General features: G+C 39.7%; 1 protein-coding gene across 11 annotated transcripts in view; it reads right to left on the bottom strand.

Moving 5' to 3' along the window:
* LOC135103708 (uncharacterized) overlaps window positions 1-22,659 on the bottom strand; it is a 254,425-nt gene that overhangs the window by 101,490 nt on the left and 130,276 nt on the right. The window contains exon 10 of one of the 11 annotated variants that reach the window (XM_064010317.1): window positions 1,558-1,766. The exons of 9 other annotated variants lie outside the window; for them this stretch is intronic. In XM_064010317.1, the coding sequence (XP_063866387.1) occupies window positions 1,704-1,766 (63 nt within the window). In that variant the 3' untranslated portion in view covers window positions 1,558-1,703. Of the gene's footprint in view, window positions 1-1,557; window positions 1,767-12,533; window positions 12,970-22,659 lie in introns of those variants that run through there. One more of the 11 variants, XM_064010318.1, reaches the window with a different exon arrangement.

Raw genomic sequence — 22,659 nt, 5'->3', positions numbered from 1 at the left:
GGACTTAACAAATGACAGGGGACTTTGGTCAGATGTGGCATGCTTTCAGGTTACAGACAACCAGATAAACCATATGTATTGCAGACCTGGTAGTAATGCTCAGTTACGCAAAACACTTTGTAAAACATCCAGACTCTGATGATGTGAGGTTGTTTTTCTTATTATGGTATTGGGAAATTAGGGTTTTGCAAAAGAATGTTTGGATGAACCAGAATAACCACTTTAAACCAATTATGGATGAGTTAGATAACTGTATGGAAAAGTATAATGCTGACACCTTTATGCAAGATGGTGCACCACACCATACTGCCAAGTTAATTGTTAACTGGTTTGATTTCTGCAATGTCAACCTTCTGAAACCTTGGCCTGCAAATATGCCATAGAAAATTTGTGGGCAAACATTAAACTTAAGCTCAAAGACAGAGACACCTCCTCCCTCCTGCTTCTCCAAGCCACTATTCAGGACATATGGGACAATATTGATCCTCAGTATATTCAACACATGAGTGATTCACTCCTCAAAAGACTCCAGAAGATCAAGAAGGCAGAAGGGTACCTTATCAATTGCTAGCTTAGGTGATTACTCTCATTGAAACATATTTTCTGTGCCATTAATCTCCCTCTCATGGTCTCACAAGTTTCACACCTGCTCTGATCAGCAGTGTTAACTGTCTTGATTCACATACATAAAAAACCTTCACTTCAAAATGACCACTCCATCTCAGGAGTGAGAAACACTTTTCAAGGAGCTTCTCTGGCTTCTTTAAACCTAAAAGGTGCATATTGGCACATTCCAATACAAAATATTTTTGACTTTCCAAAGTCAGGAGAAAATGTAGCATTTCTGTGTCCTAACTATTGGTATGAGCATAGCACCAAGGGTTTTTACCAAGGTTCTGTCCCCAGTACATCCACATGTAGTAGAGGAAGGAGTGAATGTCTTATTCTACCTAGACAACTGGCTGATAGTAGCCAACTCTCAGTCAAAATGCAAGAGAAAGTTGAACACCACAATGAAGGTAGGTTCTCACATGGGTGTGCAGTTCAACTTTCAGAAATGTATTCTCTCTGAGTCAAACTCTCACTTGGTTAGGCCTCAGTTGGAACACATTAGACCAATCTGTCACTCTTTCAGTACAGAACTGCAAGAAATGCTGGCAGATATTCAGGATCAGACATTCCCAATAAATAACTTTCTGGCAGTGGAAAAGTTTGGTAGGGTCTCTCAACTTTGCAAAGGGAGTGGTTCTGTTGGGCATGATAAAGCTTCCCTGTCTTATTTTAGAAGGAAAGAAGATGTTCCACCCTATGGACTGGGACAAGCTAACTGTTCTGCCTGGCAAGATGCCTAACATCATGGCAGTCACCATACAAGCTTGACACAGTGCTGCCCTGGAGTGTGAAGCTCCTGACTTTAGTGGTCACCACATATGTGTCAGACTAGTGGTTACATTACCATTTCTTGCAAGGCCACTTAAGAAGAGGAGAGTGGGACAATGCCTGGGAGAGAAAGCACATAAATTCAAGAGAACTAAAGGCAGTCCTCATAGTCCTTACAGACATTTTGGAGGTAGAGTCTTCCACACTTTAGTTTCACTCAGACAGTATGAGTGACAGTCATCCACTGCCTTGGCAAACAGGGCTCCTCTCTCAGCAGTCTCTTCAGATTTTCAGCCTTTGTCTGAAGAAAGACTGCCACCTGATCACCTCCCATCTCCCAGAGAAGCAGAACCTTTGGGCAGACACTTTGTCTCAAGACAATCTCTCTGCAATAGAATGGGACACAATTTTCAGTTAGTTGGTGTCCAAGGTGGATCTTTCAGAGATAGACTTGTTTGCTTCAAGACTGAGTCACAAGGTGGATTTATATGTAGCAATGTCAGAGGTTACTCTAGCAGGAGACCCAGACACTTTTATATTAAACTGAAACAAGTGGAGGTTCATATATGTTCCCCTGTCCTCTCCAAACTTGATGTCCCAAGTAATCAAACACTTAAAGAGTTTTTCAAGGCAAGGTTCTTTTGATAGCACCACTATGGAAAACCCAGATTTGGACCTTGCCTCTCCTCATCTGGTGTCCAAACCCAGTTTGATTATCAAGGAGAGAACCAATCAGCCAACATCTCCTAATCACAGTTACCCAAATCCTTACAGATACTCAAATCCTTACATCTTGATGCCTGGACTTTCTCAAGATAGCATTTGAGATGAAGTCCTCTTTTTGTGACTTGGTAGTTTTGCAAATTCCATAATTAGACAATACCAATCAGGTTGGAATCTTTTAAAAAATTATTAGGGCTACCAACACTGAGGGTATTTCTTCATATACTTTTCTTATTTTTGCTTTTCATACAAAAACTTTATCTGTAAATGTTATCAATATCCATGTTTGTGTCATTAAGCTTCCTTTAAGAGTAGAATTTAATGTGAAGATAGATAAATCTGCTTTTGACATTGTATCATAAAAGAGCAGGACAACAGAAGACAGGAAAAATATAATGAACAACTCATTAACAGGAAACCACCAAACACAAATCAGAGATCGTAAGAAAAACCAAGAAAACCAATGAACATGTGAAAGAAGTAAAAAACAATCAAACACAGTAGATGGAAAACAAACAAACACATAAAAGACATAAAAGAAATAAACCCAACTATTACATAAAAGGGAAAAAACAATCAGTACACATCAGTACACAAAGCAGAGACCACCAGCCAACACAAAACAAACACACAACCTCCAACAAGGACAACCTCACATCACCACTGCTCTCCCCTGAGTCCCCACACTTCTTGCCTGCACCCAGGAGCCTGCTGCGCTCTGTAACTATAGACATTAAATCCAAACGAAGCAAAAGGATCGAAGCCAATCCAGAACACCTGCACAGACATGATGAAAAGTTTTTTTTTTTTCAGGTTGAGACCACAGGTAAGAATGTAATTTTCTTCTTGGCCTCTAAAGGGTGTCAAATCTTTCTTGAGTTCTAAGAGATTTGGTATAGAAGCAATCCCTCAGGATGTGTTCTTCAAAAGCAGTTTTTCCTTTGGCTTTAGGTTTAGATCTCAGAATCTCACAAATGATAGTCTTAACCAGGTTCAATAATTTCACTTATTTTTGTGCCAATTTGTCCTGTTTCTCAGGTTCCTCCCTCATCCTTTGTGGCTAAGAATGAAAGATCTGGACATGTCTTCCAACCTGTGAAGATCCCCGCCTGGATTTTTAATGAGGTTTCCCATTCCTTATATCCAGTGGTTGCTCTGAATAGTTATCTTTCTGTTTGTCCCTTTACTTCAAGTAAATTGTGAATAAATCCTGTGAACAAAAGTGTATAACTCTTAAGTGCATTGCTAATTACATTTTTTCTGTCATTCAGGAAGCAGTACCAGATTCTAACCGAAAAGCTAATCAGTGCGGAGCTGTGTTTCCACTTTATTTTTTTTAGATCTTTTGATCTATCTGTGGTACAGGAACTAATTCAATGGGTTTCTAGCAAGTTTTTTATTGCTAGGTATTTGGATCCCTTTTTTCAAAATACTTCATGTGTTGCCATAATCCTTCTTGGAGTGCTGGATTTTTCAGTATATATGACTGTGCACAATGTTGTTTTATGAATACATACAAAAGTGCTTTTTCTTGTATTCTGTATCTGAATTTCCTACCACTATTCTAAAAGTTTTCCCAAAATGAAGTGCTTTTCAAGCATGCCTATTTTTCCTGCTGCTTCTAGCTATAAAATGAGAGGGTTTCAACATATTTTGAAGCATTAGTGGTGGGGATACTTCTCTACCTTCCCCTGCAACTTTTCTAATTGTGAGTTATTCTCCATTATCTGGTGAGTGTGTTTATAACAGCATTCATTATGGGTTGGTGGGGGATGGGGGGAAGGACAGGTAGAGGGGGGTTTGACACTGGGCAAAGCCAGATTATTGTGGCTGTTTTGATTGTGGAATCCTGTGGGTGAGATTTTCACATCCATAAATGTTCCTTACACTGTTTGGTCAGACATAGTGTGTGCCTATTTTCCCTGCTGCTTTTAGCTACAAAGTATGGATTTTCCCCTTGGTCAAACCCCCTCATTTTTTGTATTTACATTTATATCTTTGTATTCACATTTGTCTTGTATTTTCATTTACTTTTCTCATATTTGCATTTGTTTTTGCAATCATACTTATGGATGTATTATGCAGTCACTGCAAAAAAAAAATTAAGAAGACCAAAAGAAAGGGTTTAATTTCATTAACTTGTTCTACTGTTTAATACTTAAGACATTTTTCCTACGTACAGGTCTTCCCTGCTATACGGTTCATCATTATATGATAATTCACTTTTACAATCATTCTTCTTTACTATCCCTTGCCCACTATATGATCAGCTATGCTTCACTTTTATGATCAGCAAGTGCACACTCACCCTCTCTGCATACAAATGTAGCAGCATGTTTGGATGAATGATCATTGCACCACAACACTCCACTGGCCAGTGTTTTCTGCACTCTCACTGTGTTTGCCAGCTGTGTTGTGTTTGGAAGTATCCACTATTTACCAGTGACATACATCAGTAACTTTATATCATCAACCGTGGTTTCCAAACACCTTGCTGGATCCACTGACTGCCCTACCAAGGCCAAGAGAGTGAGGAGGAGCATCAATCTTGAGATGAAATTGGCAATTCTGAGGTAGCATGCTGGAGAAGGGGTGAATGTCATTGCACACTTGCTTTGTTTGCCTCAGTCATCTGTCTCCACCATCCTCAAGAATGCTGCTAGCATCAAGAAAGCAGAGAAAGCTTGCACTATGCTCATGGTGAAGACAACCACCCATCAGCATGAGGCTTTAATGGATGAAATGGAACATCTTCTCAAGCTCTGGGTGGATGACCAGACATGACATCGCATGCCAGTTTCGATGTCCCTTGTATGTACAAAAGCCATATCTATTTGGGAGGATCTCAAGAGACAAGGATATGAGATGGTGTTTCCAGCAAGTAGGGACTGGTTTGATAGGTTTAAGACCAGAAGAGCTCTACATAACCCAAACCCTGCCAGGAATGGAACACCCATTTACGCCATAGATAAAGCCCTCAAGGTATATCGAGAAATTTATAATTCAAAAGAAGGCAGGCAAAAACAGCTCACCATCTTCAGCTACTTGAAGCCATCCGCCAGCCCAGTCAGCCCTGCCACCAACCCAGACACCCCTGCTGCTGTCCAAACTAGTCCAGCCACCCTTGCTGCCAGCCCAGACACCCCTGCCACCATCCAAGTCAGCCCAGCCACCCTTGCCACCAGCCCAGTCAGCCATGCCACCAGCCCAGCCACCCCTGCCACTAGCCTAGTCAGCCATGTCACCAGCCCACCCAGTTCTGCCACCAGCCCAGCCACCAGTGTCACTGCAGGCCCACCATCTCTGCCACTGATGGGCCATCAACCTCTGTTGCCCATTCAAGCCTCTCTTCCATGGTGAACCTCTTCCCCATCTCAGATGATGAGGATGATGACTGAACACACAAGTCCTGGATGTCCCTTAGCCTCGGAGGGGACGTTAGGGCAAAGGGTCCTCCAGCCTCAGGGGGGATGTATGAACTCAACACTACAGTGAAAGTACAAAAATTATCTTTATTTATTTTTATTTTATTGTTCTATTCTTTATTTTATTTATGTAACATGTGTTTTATTACTTTAGGTAATAACTGTATTTACATACCATATTTCATGGTTTTTATAGGTTTTATGGGGGATTCAGGCACATGCATACTTGGAATGCATCGCTATTTTTCCCATTCATTCTTAACTTCACAATACAATTGTTCGCTATATGAATGCATTTTCAGGAACCTAACCCAATTGCATAGCCAGGAGTACCTGTACTGTATATACTTGGGCATGGAATGAGCAAGATCAAGGAAGTACTGCCTCTCCAACTCATGGCACCAGATATTCATGATGGCAGCCTGCAATTTTGATACAGATACCATCTCAGTCTCCATGGTGCTCAGCCTCCTTTTTATGTAGCTCCATGCATTTTCAATGGGATTGATGTCTGGTGAGTTCCCTGGCCAATCCAAGACCTCAACCCCATTGTCTTCTATGAATTCCTTTGCCTTCTTTCCTCTATAACAAAGGGCCCCATCATGCATGAAAATGCACATATCTAAAATGAAACATTGCACATAGAAAGGGAGTCACCTGCTACCCTTGGCCAAACTCAGTTTATTGCATTTAACACTATTTTCGTCCCTCTTCTATCCAATGGTAGTGGATGTGACTCCCTTGCACCTTTAGATGTAAGGTTCGAAGTCCATACAAAAATGTGTGTTCCCTCGCTCCTGCTGATACCTCATGCCTGTGGCCTGGAAGCATGGGCACAAGAGAAGGAAGTCAGATCCTGGGCAGCAGGGTATGGAGGGGATGAAAGGTAGGTGACATTGAGCCATGCTGACCAAGCAGCCAATCAGTGGACTGTCTTGCCAATCTAGCAGCCAATCAGCTGGCCAGCAAAGCCAATGACTTGGACAAAAGAGGCCCTTCACACATGCTTTTGTGATAGACTGTTCTCTGTGATGCTCTCGATTCTTTTGTGTATAGCAATGGATTTACGTCACAGTACAGCATAACACTACTGAAAAATAGTGCAACAATGGCCATCATTCTGGTGAGGCCAGTCCATTGGCTGGGCCATCAAGAGGAGTGAGTGGCAATGTTGATGTAAACTTTGTGTGAGGCTTTTCCTTGCACCATGATTTTTATGAATCTCCTACTTGCTTTTAGTGATGATGATGATGATGATGACCCATATTATATAGATATAGGAAGTGATAGTGATTCTGATGATGTGTGTAGTGTAGGTGATAATAGTCTGGTACAAGGTGGTGGTGGTGGTGGTGGCATTGGTGGAAGTGATGTGTCACATGCATCTCATGATAAAAAAAAAGGGCACAAACGAGTAAAGACGTTTGAAAGGTGGGGCACTAGAAATACCCAAATATTAAACCATAATTTTGTCAGAAAATGGTTAAAATCTTAAAAAAAAAAAAAAAGATCAAATCATACCTGTTAAAAGCTTCATTTCAAGAAATGACGTAACAAGATAGCTTGAGAAATAACTGAATTACATATTTTCTGATGTTTTTTATGGTGCGTGACTCCTTTTCTATGTGCAACACCTCAAATCTTCTTGAATGGCAACAAATGGTTTTCCAGCACTGTCTCCATTCATTACAGTAATTCAGGAGAGAAATACTGCCCTCCCCTTCTGCCAGAACCACTGAAGCAGGCCCACACCATGACAGGGTGCATGTTTTACCATCTTAATGATGAACTTGGGATGAAAGCAGTCAGACACATATGGATGTTGCACCCTCTTACTGGCACTCCTCAGTACATAAAAGCAGGGTTCGTCGCTAAATGCCATGCTTTCCTAATCTTCTGCTATCAATAACTTATATTTGTTACAAATTTCTAGCCTCTTTTTTTTAACACTTTTTTTTATGTAGGAGGGGTACCACCCATGGGCAACAAAAACTGTGAAAAAAAAAAAAAGCCCACTGAGGTGCTGGTCCTGGAACAGTCTAAAACACTAGTAAAAAATACAGGATAAGTATCTTGAAGCCTCCCTCTTAAGAGAGGTCAAGTCATAGGAAGCTGGAAATACAGAAACAGACAGGGAGCTCCAGAGTTTAACAGAGAAAGGGATGAGTGATTGAGAATACTGGTTAACTCTTGCATTAGAGAGGAGAACAGAACAGGAGTGAGAGAATTAAGAAAGTCTTGTGCAGCAATGCCATGGGAGGAGGGAAGGCATGCAGTTAGCAAGATCAGAAGAGCAACTGGCATGAATATAGTGGTAGAAGATAGCAAGAGATGCAACATTGCAGCAATGAGAAAGAGGCTGAAGACAATCAGTTAGAGGAGAGGAGTTGATAAGCCAAAAAACTTTTGATTCAACCTGTCTAAAAGAACGGTACGAGTGGAATCCCCTCATACATGTGAAGCATATGCCATACATGGACAGATAAAGCCCTTGTACAGAGTTAGCAGCCAGAAGGGTAAGAAAAACTGGCGGAGACGATTCAGAACACCTAACTTAATAGAAGCTGTTTTGGCTAGTGATGAGATGTGAAGTTTCCAGTTGTTTAGATTATAAGTAAAGGACAAAAGATGTTCAGTATAGAAGAGGGGGACAGTTGAGTGCTGATGAAGAAGAGGGGATAGTTATCTGGAAGGTTGTGTCAAGTTGACAGATGGAGGAATTGAATTCCAGCTGACTGGGCCCAAGTTTCAAAACAAAGATGGCCAACTTATTATCAGACTCCAGCAAAAGTGAAATGAACTCTGATGGATTTAATGAAAATGACGAATATGAAAGTGAGATAGGGCTTCTGAAAATGAGACTAAGGCAAGCAGAAAGTGACACAGAACAGCAGGAAAAGGAGATGGAAGTAGTGCTGCGAATGGTAAAATCCATTTAGGACAAACTGGAGAACAACCTTGGAAAAGACAGTGAAATATTCAAACTGAAAACTTAACTGGAGAAAATGAGAGTGAGGGAACAGCATATTATTGGGAAAAATGAGGAATTACAGAACATAAAGTGATGAAAGAAAATAAGGATTTGAAAGTAGAACTTGTGAAGGGTGAGAAGGAGGAAATGAATCTGCCAACATTAGAACAAAGAAGAGAAAGGGGAGATTTACTGATATATAAATTGTGGAATGGAGTGGAAGAAATTAATAATGAAAAACTACTGCTAAGAGAAGAAGGAAATGCCAATTTCACCTGAGGACACAGCAAAAAACTAAGAAAAGGAAGATGCTTAAGTAACATAAAGAAATATAGTTTTCCACAAAGAAATATAGAAGTTTGGAACAAGCTAAGCAAGGAGGTAGTATCAGCAACAAGTGTTCGCAACTTTAAGGAAAAGCTGGACACGTGTAGATATGGAGACGGGACTAAACGAGCATAGTTCTGGGGCTGTAGATTACAACTAGGCAATTACAGTATTGGCAAAAAACCTTGAGACCTGGCTAATTACCTGCAACAAATTTTAATTGTTACTAAGTAAAACAAATTTAGAAGTATCGTTTTTTTTTATTTTCATTATTTTGTCATGTGTCCACTGGCTTTGATGAACTTTTGGACTCTAGGAGGCATGCTACTAGCAACATTTTTTAAATACTCAGGATCCATCGCAAGCCACAGTCACTGCAGGGGTTCCATCAGGCATGGGACTGATGATGTGTCCTTATCTTCAGTCATGCTTCATCTTTGCCCAGATGTTTTCAATTGGACTGAGATCAGGTGAGTTACCTGGCCAGTCCAGTAGTGATATTTCATGGTCAGCAAGCCACTTCATGGTTTTCTTTGACTTGTGACAGGGGACAGAGTCTTGCATGAAAAAATTGCTCTCATGGATCTCATAATGTGGAAACAATTTATCTTCTAGCACATGGATGTAGCAATCCGAGTTGTGTTATGTGGAAGGAAATACAGTCCCCTACATCCCTTTACGCCACTGAAGGAGGCCCAGACCATGACTGAATCAGGGTGTTTAACTGTCTTTATTGTGTAGCAGGCATCGCACCTGTTAGCACCTGGTGGCCACCTCACCTTAACCTGCTTGCTTCTGATGCACCTGAATGTAGGTTCATCCCTAAACATGACACATTCCCAAATCTCAGATGTCCAGTCTTTATATTTATGAGCAAAGTCTATAGTCTGTTCAGAGCAAGAAGTCCGTTCAAGGAAGGGCAACTATGGTGGTTTACCTCTAGCCATGCTGCCAAATCAACCTTTGTACATGGACCTCTCTCTTGTTTCCCATCTGTGTACTATTTGAAAGTGATATTTTATGTATTATGTATATAGTAAAGAAAGCTACATAGTGCAATGAGTGTCGATGTTTAGGATTATAACTACGATTTGTATAAATTCTATGATGTGGCAAATATTTTTTCACATGTTGCCACGTTGTCCTGGTAGTGGTGATGGTGGTGGTGGGGTATCATTAAAAGGGATTAGCACTCCCACGTAGGTGTGTGTGTGTGTGTGTGTGTGTGTGTGTGTGTGTGTGTGTGTGTATTTACCTAGTTGTATTTACCTAGTTGTATAGTACAGGGTCCGAGCCAAAGCTCAATTAGTCCTGTCTCCATACCCGAATTTGTCCAATTTCTCTTTAAACATGTGCACACTCTTTGCCGCAACCACCTCTTCTTTTAAGTTATTCCATATTTCAACCGTTCGATGCGGAAAGCTGTATTTCTTAATATCTCCCAAACAATGACTCTTCTTTAATTTCTTCATATGTCCCCTTGTACGTCTATCTCCTTCCTCCACTTTTACAACTAGGTCATCTCTTGTCTATCTTCTCCATGCCATTTACTAATTTGAACATTGTTATCAGGTCTCCTCTTTCCCTTCTTTCTTGCAGTGTTGGTAATCCAATTTCTTCCAGTCTTTCCTCGTAACTTAGGTCTTCCAATTCAGGTATCATTTTCGTAGCTGTTCTTTGTATTCTTTCCAATTTCCTTATATCTTTCTTCTTGTGTGGAGACCATACCACTGCTGCGTATTCCAGTTTGGGGCGTATCATGTGTGTTATGATTTTCTTCATCATTTCTTTGTCTAGGTAATTAAATGCCACCCTGATATTTGCTAGCAAATTATATGTAGAGCCAAATATTCCATTGATGTGTTTTTCTGGTGATAGCGTGTCTTGAATTATTACTCCCAAGTCTTTTTCTTCTTTGCTCTTTCGTATTGTGATTCCTCCCATCTTATACTCCCATGAAGGTCTCCTTTTACTTCTTCCCATCTCCATTACATGGCACTTTTTTATATTGAATTCTAATTTCCATCGTTTACTCCATTCATAAATTCTATCAATATCCCTCTGTAGTTCCTCACAATCCTCTTGGTTCTTTATTACTTTCATCAATTTTGCATCATCTGCAAACATGTTAATGTAGCTATTTAAACCCACAGTCATATCATTTATATAGACCTGAAACATTATAGGTGCCAACACAGACCCTTGTGGTACTCCGCTTGTTACTTCGCACCAACTTGATTTATTATCTCTGATTACTGTGCTCATTTCCCTACCTTGGAGATAATCCTTCATCCACTTAAGTATTTTTCCTTTTAGCCCTCCTCGATGTTCCAGTTTCCATACGAGACTTTTATGTGGAACTGTATCAAAAGCTTTTTTCAGATCTAAATAGACTGCATCAACCCAACCATCTCTCTCTTGTAGTTTATCTATTACTCTTGTATAAAAGCTCAGTAAGTTTGTTACGCAAGATCTCTCTTTCCTGAAACCGAATTGTTTTTCTGTTATTATATTTTCTTGTTCAAGATATTGCACCCATCTGTTTTTAATGACTATTTCACAGTTTACTTACAATACTCGTGAGTGAGACTGGTCTGTAATTTAGTGTGTGTGTGTGTGTGTGTGTGTGTGTGTGTGTGTGTGTGTGTGTGTGTGTGTGTGTGTGTGTGTGAGTGTGTGTTGAAGGAGAAGGAGGAGGAGGAGGAGGAGGAGGAGGAGGAGGAGGAGGAGGAGGACTGGGAAAGGGATTTAGAAGAAGTGACAGAATAAAATGATGGGTGTATTGAGGGAGACTGCTCACTTCCTTTCTGGCCACCACCCATGATGGAAGCTACAACTCTGACTTACTTGCATTCCAGGGTCCTGAATAGCAGGGAAATAGAAATGCTTTACTACATCAACAAGTGTTTCATTGAAGAGAAAGCTTGTAATGGATTTCTTATCTCACTTCCAAAAGTAACTGCACAGACTGCAAAAGCCACCAATGTTTCCGAGAAAACAGTTCAGAGAATCTGCTCGAAATGAGGCTGGACATCACCAGAAAGGACTGTCTTTTTGTCACTAAAGAAGAGGAGATATTCTGTACCTGTCACCACTCTAGACAACTTTGATAAATGTGTTATAAGAAGAACAGTCTTGGCATTCTATAAGAGGCATGAACTCCCGACTGTGCTAAAAATTTGAGAAGAACTGAAGGAAAAAATATCCTTCAGTGGCTGTAAAACCTCCCTTCACAAGATTCTGCAGAAGATTGGCTTTAAATATGCCAAGGTTGATGGCCGCAAATTCCTGATGGAGAGGAGTGATGTTGCGGCAGCTTGCACTACGTTTTTGCAAGACATAAAAAAAAAGTCAAACAGGCCTCCCAAAACATTGTATATCTGGATGAAACTTGGGTGAATCAGAATTACACAGTTGGAAAATGTTGGACAGACACCACATCACCTCAAGCCACTGGAGTACGACAGCCAACAGGGAAAGGAAGTCATTTGATTATGCTTCATGCTGAGACAAAAAATGGCTTCGCGGACAACACCGAGTTAGTGTTTCAAGCTAAAAATGATGGTGATTATCACAACCAAATGAATTCTACACTTTTTGAGGAATGGTTTAGAAAGCAGTTGCTCCCAAATATTTCACCAAACTCAGTGATTGTGATGGACAACGCTTCCTATCATTCAGTGAAGCTTGAAACTGTTTCTGTGGGAGTGACATCAGGAGGCTGGCTGCGAGTGGCAGCCAACAGGCAGTAAATGGTTGCCTTACAGTGCCCAACTCAAGTCCAGATTTCTTTGATTGACACATTCGGTTCCCTCAGTATGAGAATATGAACCTTCTCCTCCTTATTCATGTAACTACGGGGCATTCTGGTTAATGCTGTGACAAGTGTTGTTGTTTGCCAGAAATGAAGTGAATGGGGGTAGAGGGTGAGCAATCATACACCATAGCCTCTGAGTTTCAGTGAGGGAATGGTGCTGGGTGAGACTGAGTCACCGCCCAGCGTGAGGCATACCACTACCCTAATGCATGATACAACCATGCGGCTATTGCATAGGCACACATCGCAAATTAAGTGGAGACATTACTAGTCTTATGAAGCTTAACTGGGATGAGGTCTCAAGATTTTTTGCTGATACTGTATACCTGGAATAAATGGAGAAAAAGGAAACACATGAGAATTGGGAGATAAACAAGAAAGTGAGGACTGAATACTCAAGGATACAGAGAGAAGAAATTTGTAACCATGAAAGAGACATTATAGATAAGTGCAAAGATGATCCAAGACTCTTCTATAAATATGTAAATGGAAAAATAATAACTGTAAAAGGGAGGAGTAAGTTAAATGTTAATGGTATGGTTGTCGAGGGAGAAACAGAAATGGCTGAAGTAATGAATGAATGCTTCCAAAGTGTCTTCACCAGGGAAACTGTGTTTGTCAGACTAGAGGAGGCAAGTGTGAATGTAGATGGATTGAGTGAGGTTGACGAGACAGAGAGTGAGGTGAGGAAGATGATAGAAAAACTGGATGTAAGGAAAGCCCATGGGCCAGATGGAGTGTCCAGATGTGGGTTGTGGGAATGTAGCACCCAATTAGCTGGTAAAGAGCATGATGTCACTGTGTGTTTGCTGAAACAAAGATTAGTACAAAAGGATTCAAGAAAAGGCTGACATTATGCCCATTTATAAGAATGGAAAAAAAAGGAGCAGCCTTCCAACTATAGACCAGTGTCATTAACAAGTTAATTAACAAGACTCTTGTGGAAACTGTAAAATATTGGACGATTAAAAGTAACATTATTGAAATGGATAATCAGTTTTCTGATGGACAGAAAAAAGAGAACAGTGATCAGAGACAGAAAATCTTGGAGGATGGTAATTAGTGGAGTCCTGCAGGGATCTGTCTTAGCACCAGTAATGTTTGCAATCTATGTAAATGACATGATGGAAGGAGTAACTATTTACATGAGTCTTTTTGCTGATGATGCAAAGCTAATGAGAAAGGTGGAGAGGAAGGAAGATTATGTCACTTTGCTACAAGACCTGAATGTAATTTGGGAGTAGAGTCAAAGATTGGAAATGGAATTAAACACAAAAAATGTGGAATACTAAAGTTTGGACTAAGTAGTAAAAGACCTGAGTATTGTTACATAATGAGGAAAGAGTTCATTGGAGTGCAGAGAGAGGAAAAAGACCTTGGAGTCACCATTACTGACAAGCTGTCACCAGAGAAACATATCAGCAGGATAACAAGTGAGACCTACAATTTGCTAAGAAATATAAAAACTACTTCTAATTATCTGGATGAAGATATGATGAGGAAATTGATTGTGACTCAGATAAGATCATGTTTGAAATATGCTGCAATGTTAGGGGGTCCAAGTACTTAGAGAGACAAGGAGAAATAGGAACAAAGGAAAACAGGAATGAATACAGAGAGAAGGGTTGGAGGCACTTTTACTGCAGTTTAAAAGTGCCTCCAACCCTACATAATATGTCATATGAGGAGAGACTGAAGAAATTAAGTTTCCTCACTTTGGAAGAGAGAGAGGATATCTGATTACTATGTACAAGATCATGTCAGGAATTGAGAAATTAGACCATGGGGACCCTGTGGTGCAAGATTACAGAAGTGCAAGAGGACATGACCTGGAGGTGAAGAAGGGAGTGTGCACAAGATATAAAAAGAACAACTTTCCACAACAAATTGTGTGAGTTTGGAATGAGTTGGAAAGAGATGTAATACATACTAGAACAATAAATGGTTTCAAAGAGTGAGATTGAATGATAGTAAATACTGAGAAGGGACAGCATGACTGTAGACTCCTCCTCCTGTAAACCACAACTAGGTAAATACACACACATACACACACACACTGACAAGGAATATACTGGACTTTAGTGGTTTTTGAAGGTGATGATGACCAGTTACAGGAAAACTTGAATGCAAGAAAACTGAGAATGCTGGAAGTGAAAAGTGAAGAGATCTGAGAAAAGGTAAGAGACCCGGAAGTAAAAAAATTCAAGTCTGAATCCATACAATGATACACTTAGGAAGGAATTGAATAGTAAAGAGAAAGTGTTGCAGAACCAATAAAAGCTAAGCAAAACTAAATAAGGATGTTGGAGGTTTTTTTTTTTTTTTGATGTAGGACGGACACTGGCCAAGAGCAACAAAAATCTGGTAAAAAAAAAAAAAAAAAAAAAAAAAGCCCACTGAGACGCTGGTCCCCAAATAGGGTCGAAAGCAGTAGTTAAAAATTGAAGGATAAGTGTCTTGAAACCTCCCTCCTGAAGGAATTCAAGTCATAGGGAAGTGGAAATACAGAAGCAGGTAAGGAATTCCAGAGTTTACCATAGAAAGGGATGAATGATTGAGAATACTGGTTAACTCTTGGGGTGAGAGAAAGAAGAAGAAAGTTGTGCAGCAAGTCCACAGGAGGTGGGGAGGCATGCAGTTAGCAAGATCAGAAGAGCAGTTAGCATGAAAATAGTAGTAGAAGACAGCTAGAGATGCAACACTGCAGTGATGAGAAAGACGCTGAAGACAGTCAGTTAGAGGAGAGGAGTTGATGAGACAAAAAGCTTTTGATTTCACCTCGTCTAAAAGAGCGGTATGAGTGGAATCCCCCCAGACATGTGAAGCATACTCCATACATGGACAGATAAGGCCCTTGTACAGAGTTAGCAGTTGGGGGACGAGAAAAACTGGCAGAGACATCTCAGAACACCTAACTTCATAGAAACTGTTTTAGCTAGAGATGTGATGTGAAGTCTCCAGTTAGATTATAAGAAAAGGACAAACTGAGGATGTTCAGTGTAGAAGAGGGGAACAGTTGAGTGTCACTGAACTGAACTGTGTCGAGTTGATAGATGGAGGAATTGAGTTTTTGAAGCATTGAACAATACCAAATTTGCTATGCCCCAATCAGAAATTTTAGAGAGATCAGAAGTCAGGCGTTCTTTCCCTGAAAACTACAACACTGTTTCCTCACCTACAGGATCACACTCACTTACTCAGACACTACAAATCACACCTCTAGATATTCCTGGTGATGTTTTCCTCTTCCAGGACCAGGTAATGTTGTACGTTACCCATAAAATCAACTCTTTGCTGTGAGTTGTACTGTATAGGACACAAGCCAAAGTTAATTTTGTCCTGTCTCCATATCCATATTTATCTAGTTTCTCTTTAAACATGTGTACACTTTTTGCCACAACCACCTCTTCAATCAAATCATTTGTTGTGTGTGTGTGTGTGTGTGTGTTTGTTTGTTTACCTAGTTGTGGTTTACAGGAGGGGAGTAATCTTATCTAGTTTCTCTTTAAACATTTGTACACTTTTTGCCACAACCACCTCTTCATTCAAATAATTAATTGTGTGTGTGTGTGTGTGTGTGTGTGTGTGTGTGTGTGTGTGTGTGTGTGTGTGTGTGTGTGTGTGTGTGTGTGTGTGTGTGTGTGTGTGTGTGTGTGCGTGTGTGTGTGTGTTTACCTAGTTCTGTTTACTTAGTTTTGGTTTACGGGAAGGGAGTAATCTCATAGTATTCCGTCTCAATATCTATCCAGCATGGTCTTAAAAAGCATGGACAGTTACGGCACTGACAACGTCTTCACTGAGTTCATTCCATTTGTTCACACTTCTGTGAAGAAACCTATACTTCTTGGTGTCTCTTCTACAGTTAACTTTCTTCAGCTTCTTACTGTGTCCCCTTGTACTGTGTCTAAATTTATAAAACATTTTTTGTCCACATTTTCCATACCATTTATCATTCTATAAATGTTTATTAAATCTCCTCTCTCTCCTATTTTCAAGGATAGGAATTTCCAACATTTTTAATCTTTCTTCATAGGTTGACTTACTCAACTCCAGAACCATCTTAGTCACAGCTCTGTACTCTTTCTAATTTTACAATATTCCTCTTTGCATGCTGCATATTCCAATCATGGAAATCAAATTTTTTTTTATCATTTTTTCATCCAAATATGAGAATGTCATTTTTACTCTTTTTAACAAATTCAACGTCTCTCCATTAATTTTATCAATGTGTCTGTCCAGAGTCAAATTTTCAGTAACTGTTACTCCCAAATTCACTTTTGACTTCTTTAACTTCACACCATCCATCTTATAATGATATTGTATTCTTTTCTTACCATTACCAAACTCCATTTCTTTACGTTTACTTAAATTGAATTCCATTTGCCAAGATTTACTCCATCTATTTATCTTATTGAAATCATCTTGCAGTGTCATACAGTCATTTACATTTTCTATCCTTCTCATCAGCTTAGCATCATCCACAAATAAGTTCATATAACTATATATTTCTTCATTTATGTCATTCATATATATTATAACACTGAGCCCTGTGGGACACCACTAGTTACTTTCAGCCAAGATGAATTATGGTCTTGTATTACAGTTCTCATCTCTCTATCATCCAGATAATCCTCCATCCACTTCAGCAGTCTTCCTCCAATTTTTCCACAATTTTATATCTTCCATAGCAATCTTCATTGAGGTACTCTGTCAAATGCCTTCTTCAAGTCTAAGTAGACACCATCCACCAGTCCATTTTTCTCCTGCACAGAGTGTGTGTGTGTGTGTGTGTGTGTGTGTATTACCTAGTTGTGATCTACAAGGCCTGAGCTACACTCATGTGGGCCCAGCTCCATATCTACACTTGTACAGTTTTTTCCTTAACGCTGTGCACACTCATTGCTAATACTACATCCTCACTTAGCTTGTTCCAAACTTCTATATTTTTTTGTGGGAAACTACATTTTTTTATGTTACTTAAGCATCTTCCTTTTCAAAGTTTTTTGCTGTGTCCTCATGTGAATCTGGTATTTCCTTCTTCTTTTGGCAATAGTTTCTCATTATCAGTTTCTTCCACTCTATTCCACAATTTATATATCAGTATTAAATCTCCCATTTCTCTTCTTTGTTCCAATGTTGGTAAATTCATTTCCTTTAACCTGTCTTCATGTTAATTCTTCCAGTTCTGGAACCATCTTTGTTGCCATTCTTTGTATCCTTTCTAGTTTTTTCACATGTTTCTTCTTATGGGAAAACCACACCAATTCAACACATTCTAGCTTTGTTTTAATCATGGTGGTAATTATCTTTCCCATCACATCTTTTATCCATGTAGTGGAATGTTGTTCAATATTTCTCACTATTCTGTATGTATCTCTGAATATCTTTACATGCTTCTCTGCCTCTTGACTATCTTGTATTATCAATCCCAGATCTTTCTCTTCTTGTACTTTTATTATTTCTCCATCTCCCTATTTATATGTCCATTTTGGTCTCTTTTAACTTTTCCCATTTCCATTACATGGCATTTTTTCACATTAAATTTCATCTCCCATTTCTTACTCCAGTCCCAGATTCTGTTCAAATCCTCTTGTAGAATTTCACAGTCTTTGTTGTTTCTTATACGTCCTTGTAATTTTACATAATCTGCAAACAAACTCATGTAACTCTTTACTCCTTCAGGTATATCACTTATGTAGACCAGGAAATGTATTGGTGCTAGCACTGATCATTGTGGTACTCCACTACCTACTCTTCTCCATTTTGATTTTACATCCTTTACTACCATTTTAATTTTCCTTCCCTTTAAGTGTGTGTGTGTGTGTGTGTGTGTGTGTGTGTGTGTGTGTGTGTGTGTGTGTGTGTGTGTGTGTGTGTGTGTGTGTGAGAGAGAGAGAGAGAGAGAGAGAGAGAGAGAGAGAGAGAGAGAGAGAGAGAGAGAGAGAGAGAGAGAGAGAGAGAGAGAGAGAGAGAGAGAGAGAGAGAGAGAGAGAGAGAGAGAGAGAGAGAGAGAGAGAGAGAGAGAGAGAGAGAGAGAGAGAGAGAGAGAGAGAGAGAGAGCCATCACAAAAAAAGTATGGTTCCTTTTATCTTTCAAGCCCAACTCCAATTTTCAAGATACAGTAAAATCCCTCTCATCCGGCATTCGAGTATCCGGCAGCTTCAAGTATCCAGCACATTTTCCCCGAGCCTTAAAATCAATAAAAAATCAATGTACACTCATAAAATTGATTAAATTATGAATAATTATGAGGACGGCACAATTCCCGAGTTCCAAAAACAGTTTAATGTTAAGGATGCGACATTCATGGCTTCACTTGCTTGGCTAGATGTTAAAAGGCAAACATTGATGCGATGTTGGCGCAAATTGTACCCTTTGATGATGTGTGATGATGAGGATGATGAGGAGTTTGAAGGGTTTGTAGGTGGCATGAAAAATTCGGTGGTGAGCGAGCTGAGGGAAATGGGGGGAAATGTGCAACTTAAAGTGACAGATGAAGCGTTACAGGAATAGGTGAACGTGGACGAAAATCAGGCCGTAACATTCACTCTCACAGACGAGGAACTTATCAACGCTGTAGTAGAAGATCATTTTGAGAAAATTGGTGATGGTAGTGATGATGATGATGATGATGATAATGAGCCTAAAGTAACTTGGGAACAGGCTGCAAAACACATAGCTGGCTTTGTCACGTTTGCTGAGCAGTGCACATACATGTCAACCCGAGATGTTGTGACCCTTCACTGCATTGAGAATGAGTTTTTGCTGCAAAGAAGAAGGAGCTGCAAACAAGGAGACATTAGAAACTATTTTAAAGTAGCTTGTAAGGGAAAAGAAGTGGGGCAAACAAGTACAGAATCTGATGATGTTGATGACCTGGAGGGTGTTGAATGAGAGGTGTGGGGAGCGAAAAAGTGTCACAAACACTCGTACATTTTCATATCTTTATTGTATGCTATACATGTTGGCTAATATTGAATAAAGCAAATAAGTGTATATGTACTTTATTTTCGTAACCCATCAATTTATTTATAAGAGGAAAGAATTAAAGAGAATGTTAGTACAGTAGTATTGTGTGTTGGTGAGTGTGAGGTGGCAGCGCGGGTGACGATGCATGGCATGGCGATCAGCTGATCTTTGTTATGGTAAGATGCGTGAGTGTATGGTGCTGATTGTGGACATAATTTCACTTCTATTCAAGTATCCGGCATGCTTCAAGTATCCGGCATGTCGGCGGTCCCGTTGATGCCGGATAAGAGGGATTTTACCATAGTAAAAAAGTTTTTTCAGGCCTAAATACAACTAATTTCTTGATCAATAATTTCCTTAAATCTGTTGACATATGAACCTGAATTTGGTGAATTGGGGTACAGTTACCCAGCCACAGTTGTGCAAATTTTGGTTGAGAGGGGAATAATGTGCTGAGACATGACCTGCACATAATGATAGGGAAATCTGGTAGTTGACAAAATGGGAATCTGATCATAACTTGGAGAGAAAGTGCATCTAAGTTAAGATGGGAAGAACTTAAAACTCAGTGTAAAACTCATATATCACCAGTCAAATTGCACAAAATTTTGGAGACCATGGTACATCCCTTCATCACATGCAAAGTTTAAATGAATATGTACTATATATGACTCTAGATATGGACTGTCTGACAGTGACTAATACACCTGTTGCAGTTGTGAAAATATCACACAGAAACACTAAGATCTACAACTGCATTTGGTGCTACTCTTGCTTTGCAGCCTTAACCCCACTAGGTGCTAAGCATTTTTCATGAAAAATTTCTGGTGCCAAGCATATTTGGATTTCTTTTGTTTTGCTGAAAACTTTGTATAATGATTAAAAGACACATAATTGATACATTTTGCTATTCGCCTCTAATCATTTCCATGATTTTTAATTTCTGGAAATTTCCAATATCTGGAGTGTTGCAACCTGTAGACTTACAAACACCAGAAAAATTGCTGAGACAACTTTGGAGGTCCATATAAGGTAGTTATAGGGCACTAAGGAAGTCGAGGACATGGTTTGCAGGAGATTTGCATGCATAGAGATCCCACACGGGTTATGAGGGGTTGTGCTAGCCTATGAGCCAAGGTTGGTTTTGTGTTCTGATGTACAAAAATATTTTATTGCAAGTGTAAGTTGTTTTTACAACAGATATCATAAAAATAAGTAACTGGAATTAGATAACATATATACAACACTTTTAGGCATTTTATTAACTCATGAGGTGATTTACAAGTCACTAAAGTAGGTGTTTTATGTTCTATTATAATTATTTCTTATGTGATAAACCATTTATGCTACTGAGGCCATCTTTTTTTTTATATACACACTATTTACTAAACATTTCACACATTTAAAATATTCTTGCACAGCAAAACATCCTCCCTGTATTATGATCAGGTCAGGAATGGGACCTGTACCCTTGGCAAGCCTACAGTCTTGGTAGTGAGTGATGGTCAGTGAGAAGGAAGAGTAAAGGTATAAAAAGTGTCCTGACAAAGTATGAAAAGTCTCCCAGTCAAAATATGGCCAGAGCAATTTTTTTAAAATCACCACTGTAAATATACAGTGCTGGCACACAGCATGTGCCTACCTGCCATCATAAATATACGACACTGGCACCCTGGAGGTTATGTCATCTTCAGTAAATAGAAAAATTAAATAATAAAATATTTAAATTAATTAAATCATAAAAACAAATACTGTTGGATACACTCAAAACAAATGTACAACCTTCTCTTGTGACAACCAGACAAATGCTGCCTTCAAGACTCTCAACTCAGAGAGCAACACACCTCACTAGGAGACACAGAACCATTTCTGATTCATTATTTTAAACCTGAGAATTATTGTTACTTCAGTAAAGGGCACACAGCCATCTCCAACCTACTTCATTGTCAGCCAGTGTAGATTTCATAAACCTCAATATCAGATCAATCTGCAAAAAGTACTGACCACCCCATCCCCACATCCATAGGCAACACACAAAAAGGTAAATAAAACACAATAACATATAATAATACTCATATACTTGTATTTAATCATCTGGCCCTTCTTGATAACCATCTTGAGTCTCCTAGGCAGAGAATCAGCAAGTTTCTTGAAATAATTAAGGTCAATATCGGTGGTCCACAGTTTCTTGATTTCATCAGTCAGCCGTGGTACTGAAGATGTGTCACAAGTTGCAAGTCATTCCTTCATGTGACACTGACAGTTCTTGACTGGATTTAAATCCGGGGAGTTACCTGGCCAATCAAGAAGCTGGATGTCATGTTCTGCCAGCCACTTCATCACTTCTTTTGCCCTATGGCATGGTGCACCGTTCTGCATGAAAATGTGACATCCATACAAATCGTGAAAAAAGAGCACATCCCCCAACACCACTAAAAGCTCCCCACACCATCACGCTGTCTGGATGTTTCACAGTTTTTTTTTGTATACTGAGGCACATAGCAGTTAGAATTCCATGGTTGTCTGATTCTTCCAGGCCGTAATCTGATGCACCTCAAGGTGCTTTTGTCACTAAAAAACACCTTACTCCATTGCTCTTCAGTCCAATTCTTATATCTGTGGGCAAAAGCAAATCTTTTCTTTACCATCATCTTGGTGAACAGCAGTTTCCGAGCAGGCTTGAATGTGGGGAGGTTGAGCTTCTTTTGAACCCTGTGCAGTATCATCCATTCTGAGATGTTCTCCAGCAGTTTGGGATGAGTCTTCTTCAGCTGGCCAGCTTTAACTCATGGATCTTTCAATAATTCATGCTTCAAAAGCTTGTCAGTATGCTTAGAGGTTTTTCATGGTCTCTGTGACAGGTTTTTGAGGTGGGACTACGAGTGAAGGAAGATCCCAAGCAGCATCAACCACACGTCTGATAATCCTCCACACGTCTGGCAATTTCTTTTGTAGTGACATTTTCATTCCTCCAGGCCAAAATTCTAGCCTTTTCATCATTAGAGAGATTCCCTGGAGCCATCAGAGCAAAGCTGTTAGAAAACTG

This window comes from Scylla paramamosain, chromosome 9 (assembly GCF_035594125.1).
Source record: "Scylla paramamosain isolate STU-SP2022 chromosome 9, ASM3559412v1, whole genome shotgun sequence".
In the NCBI taxonomy this organism is placed as follows: domain Eukaryota; kingdom Metazoa; phylum Arthropoda; class Malacostraca; order Decapoda; family Portunidae; genus Scylla; species Scylla paramamosain.
Note: the sequence above shows the minus strand (reverse complement) of the source record. Positions and strands in the feature narration are given on the sequence as shown.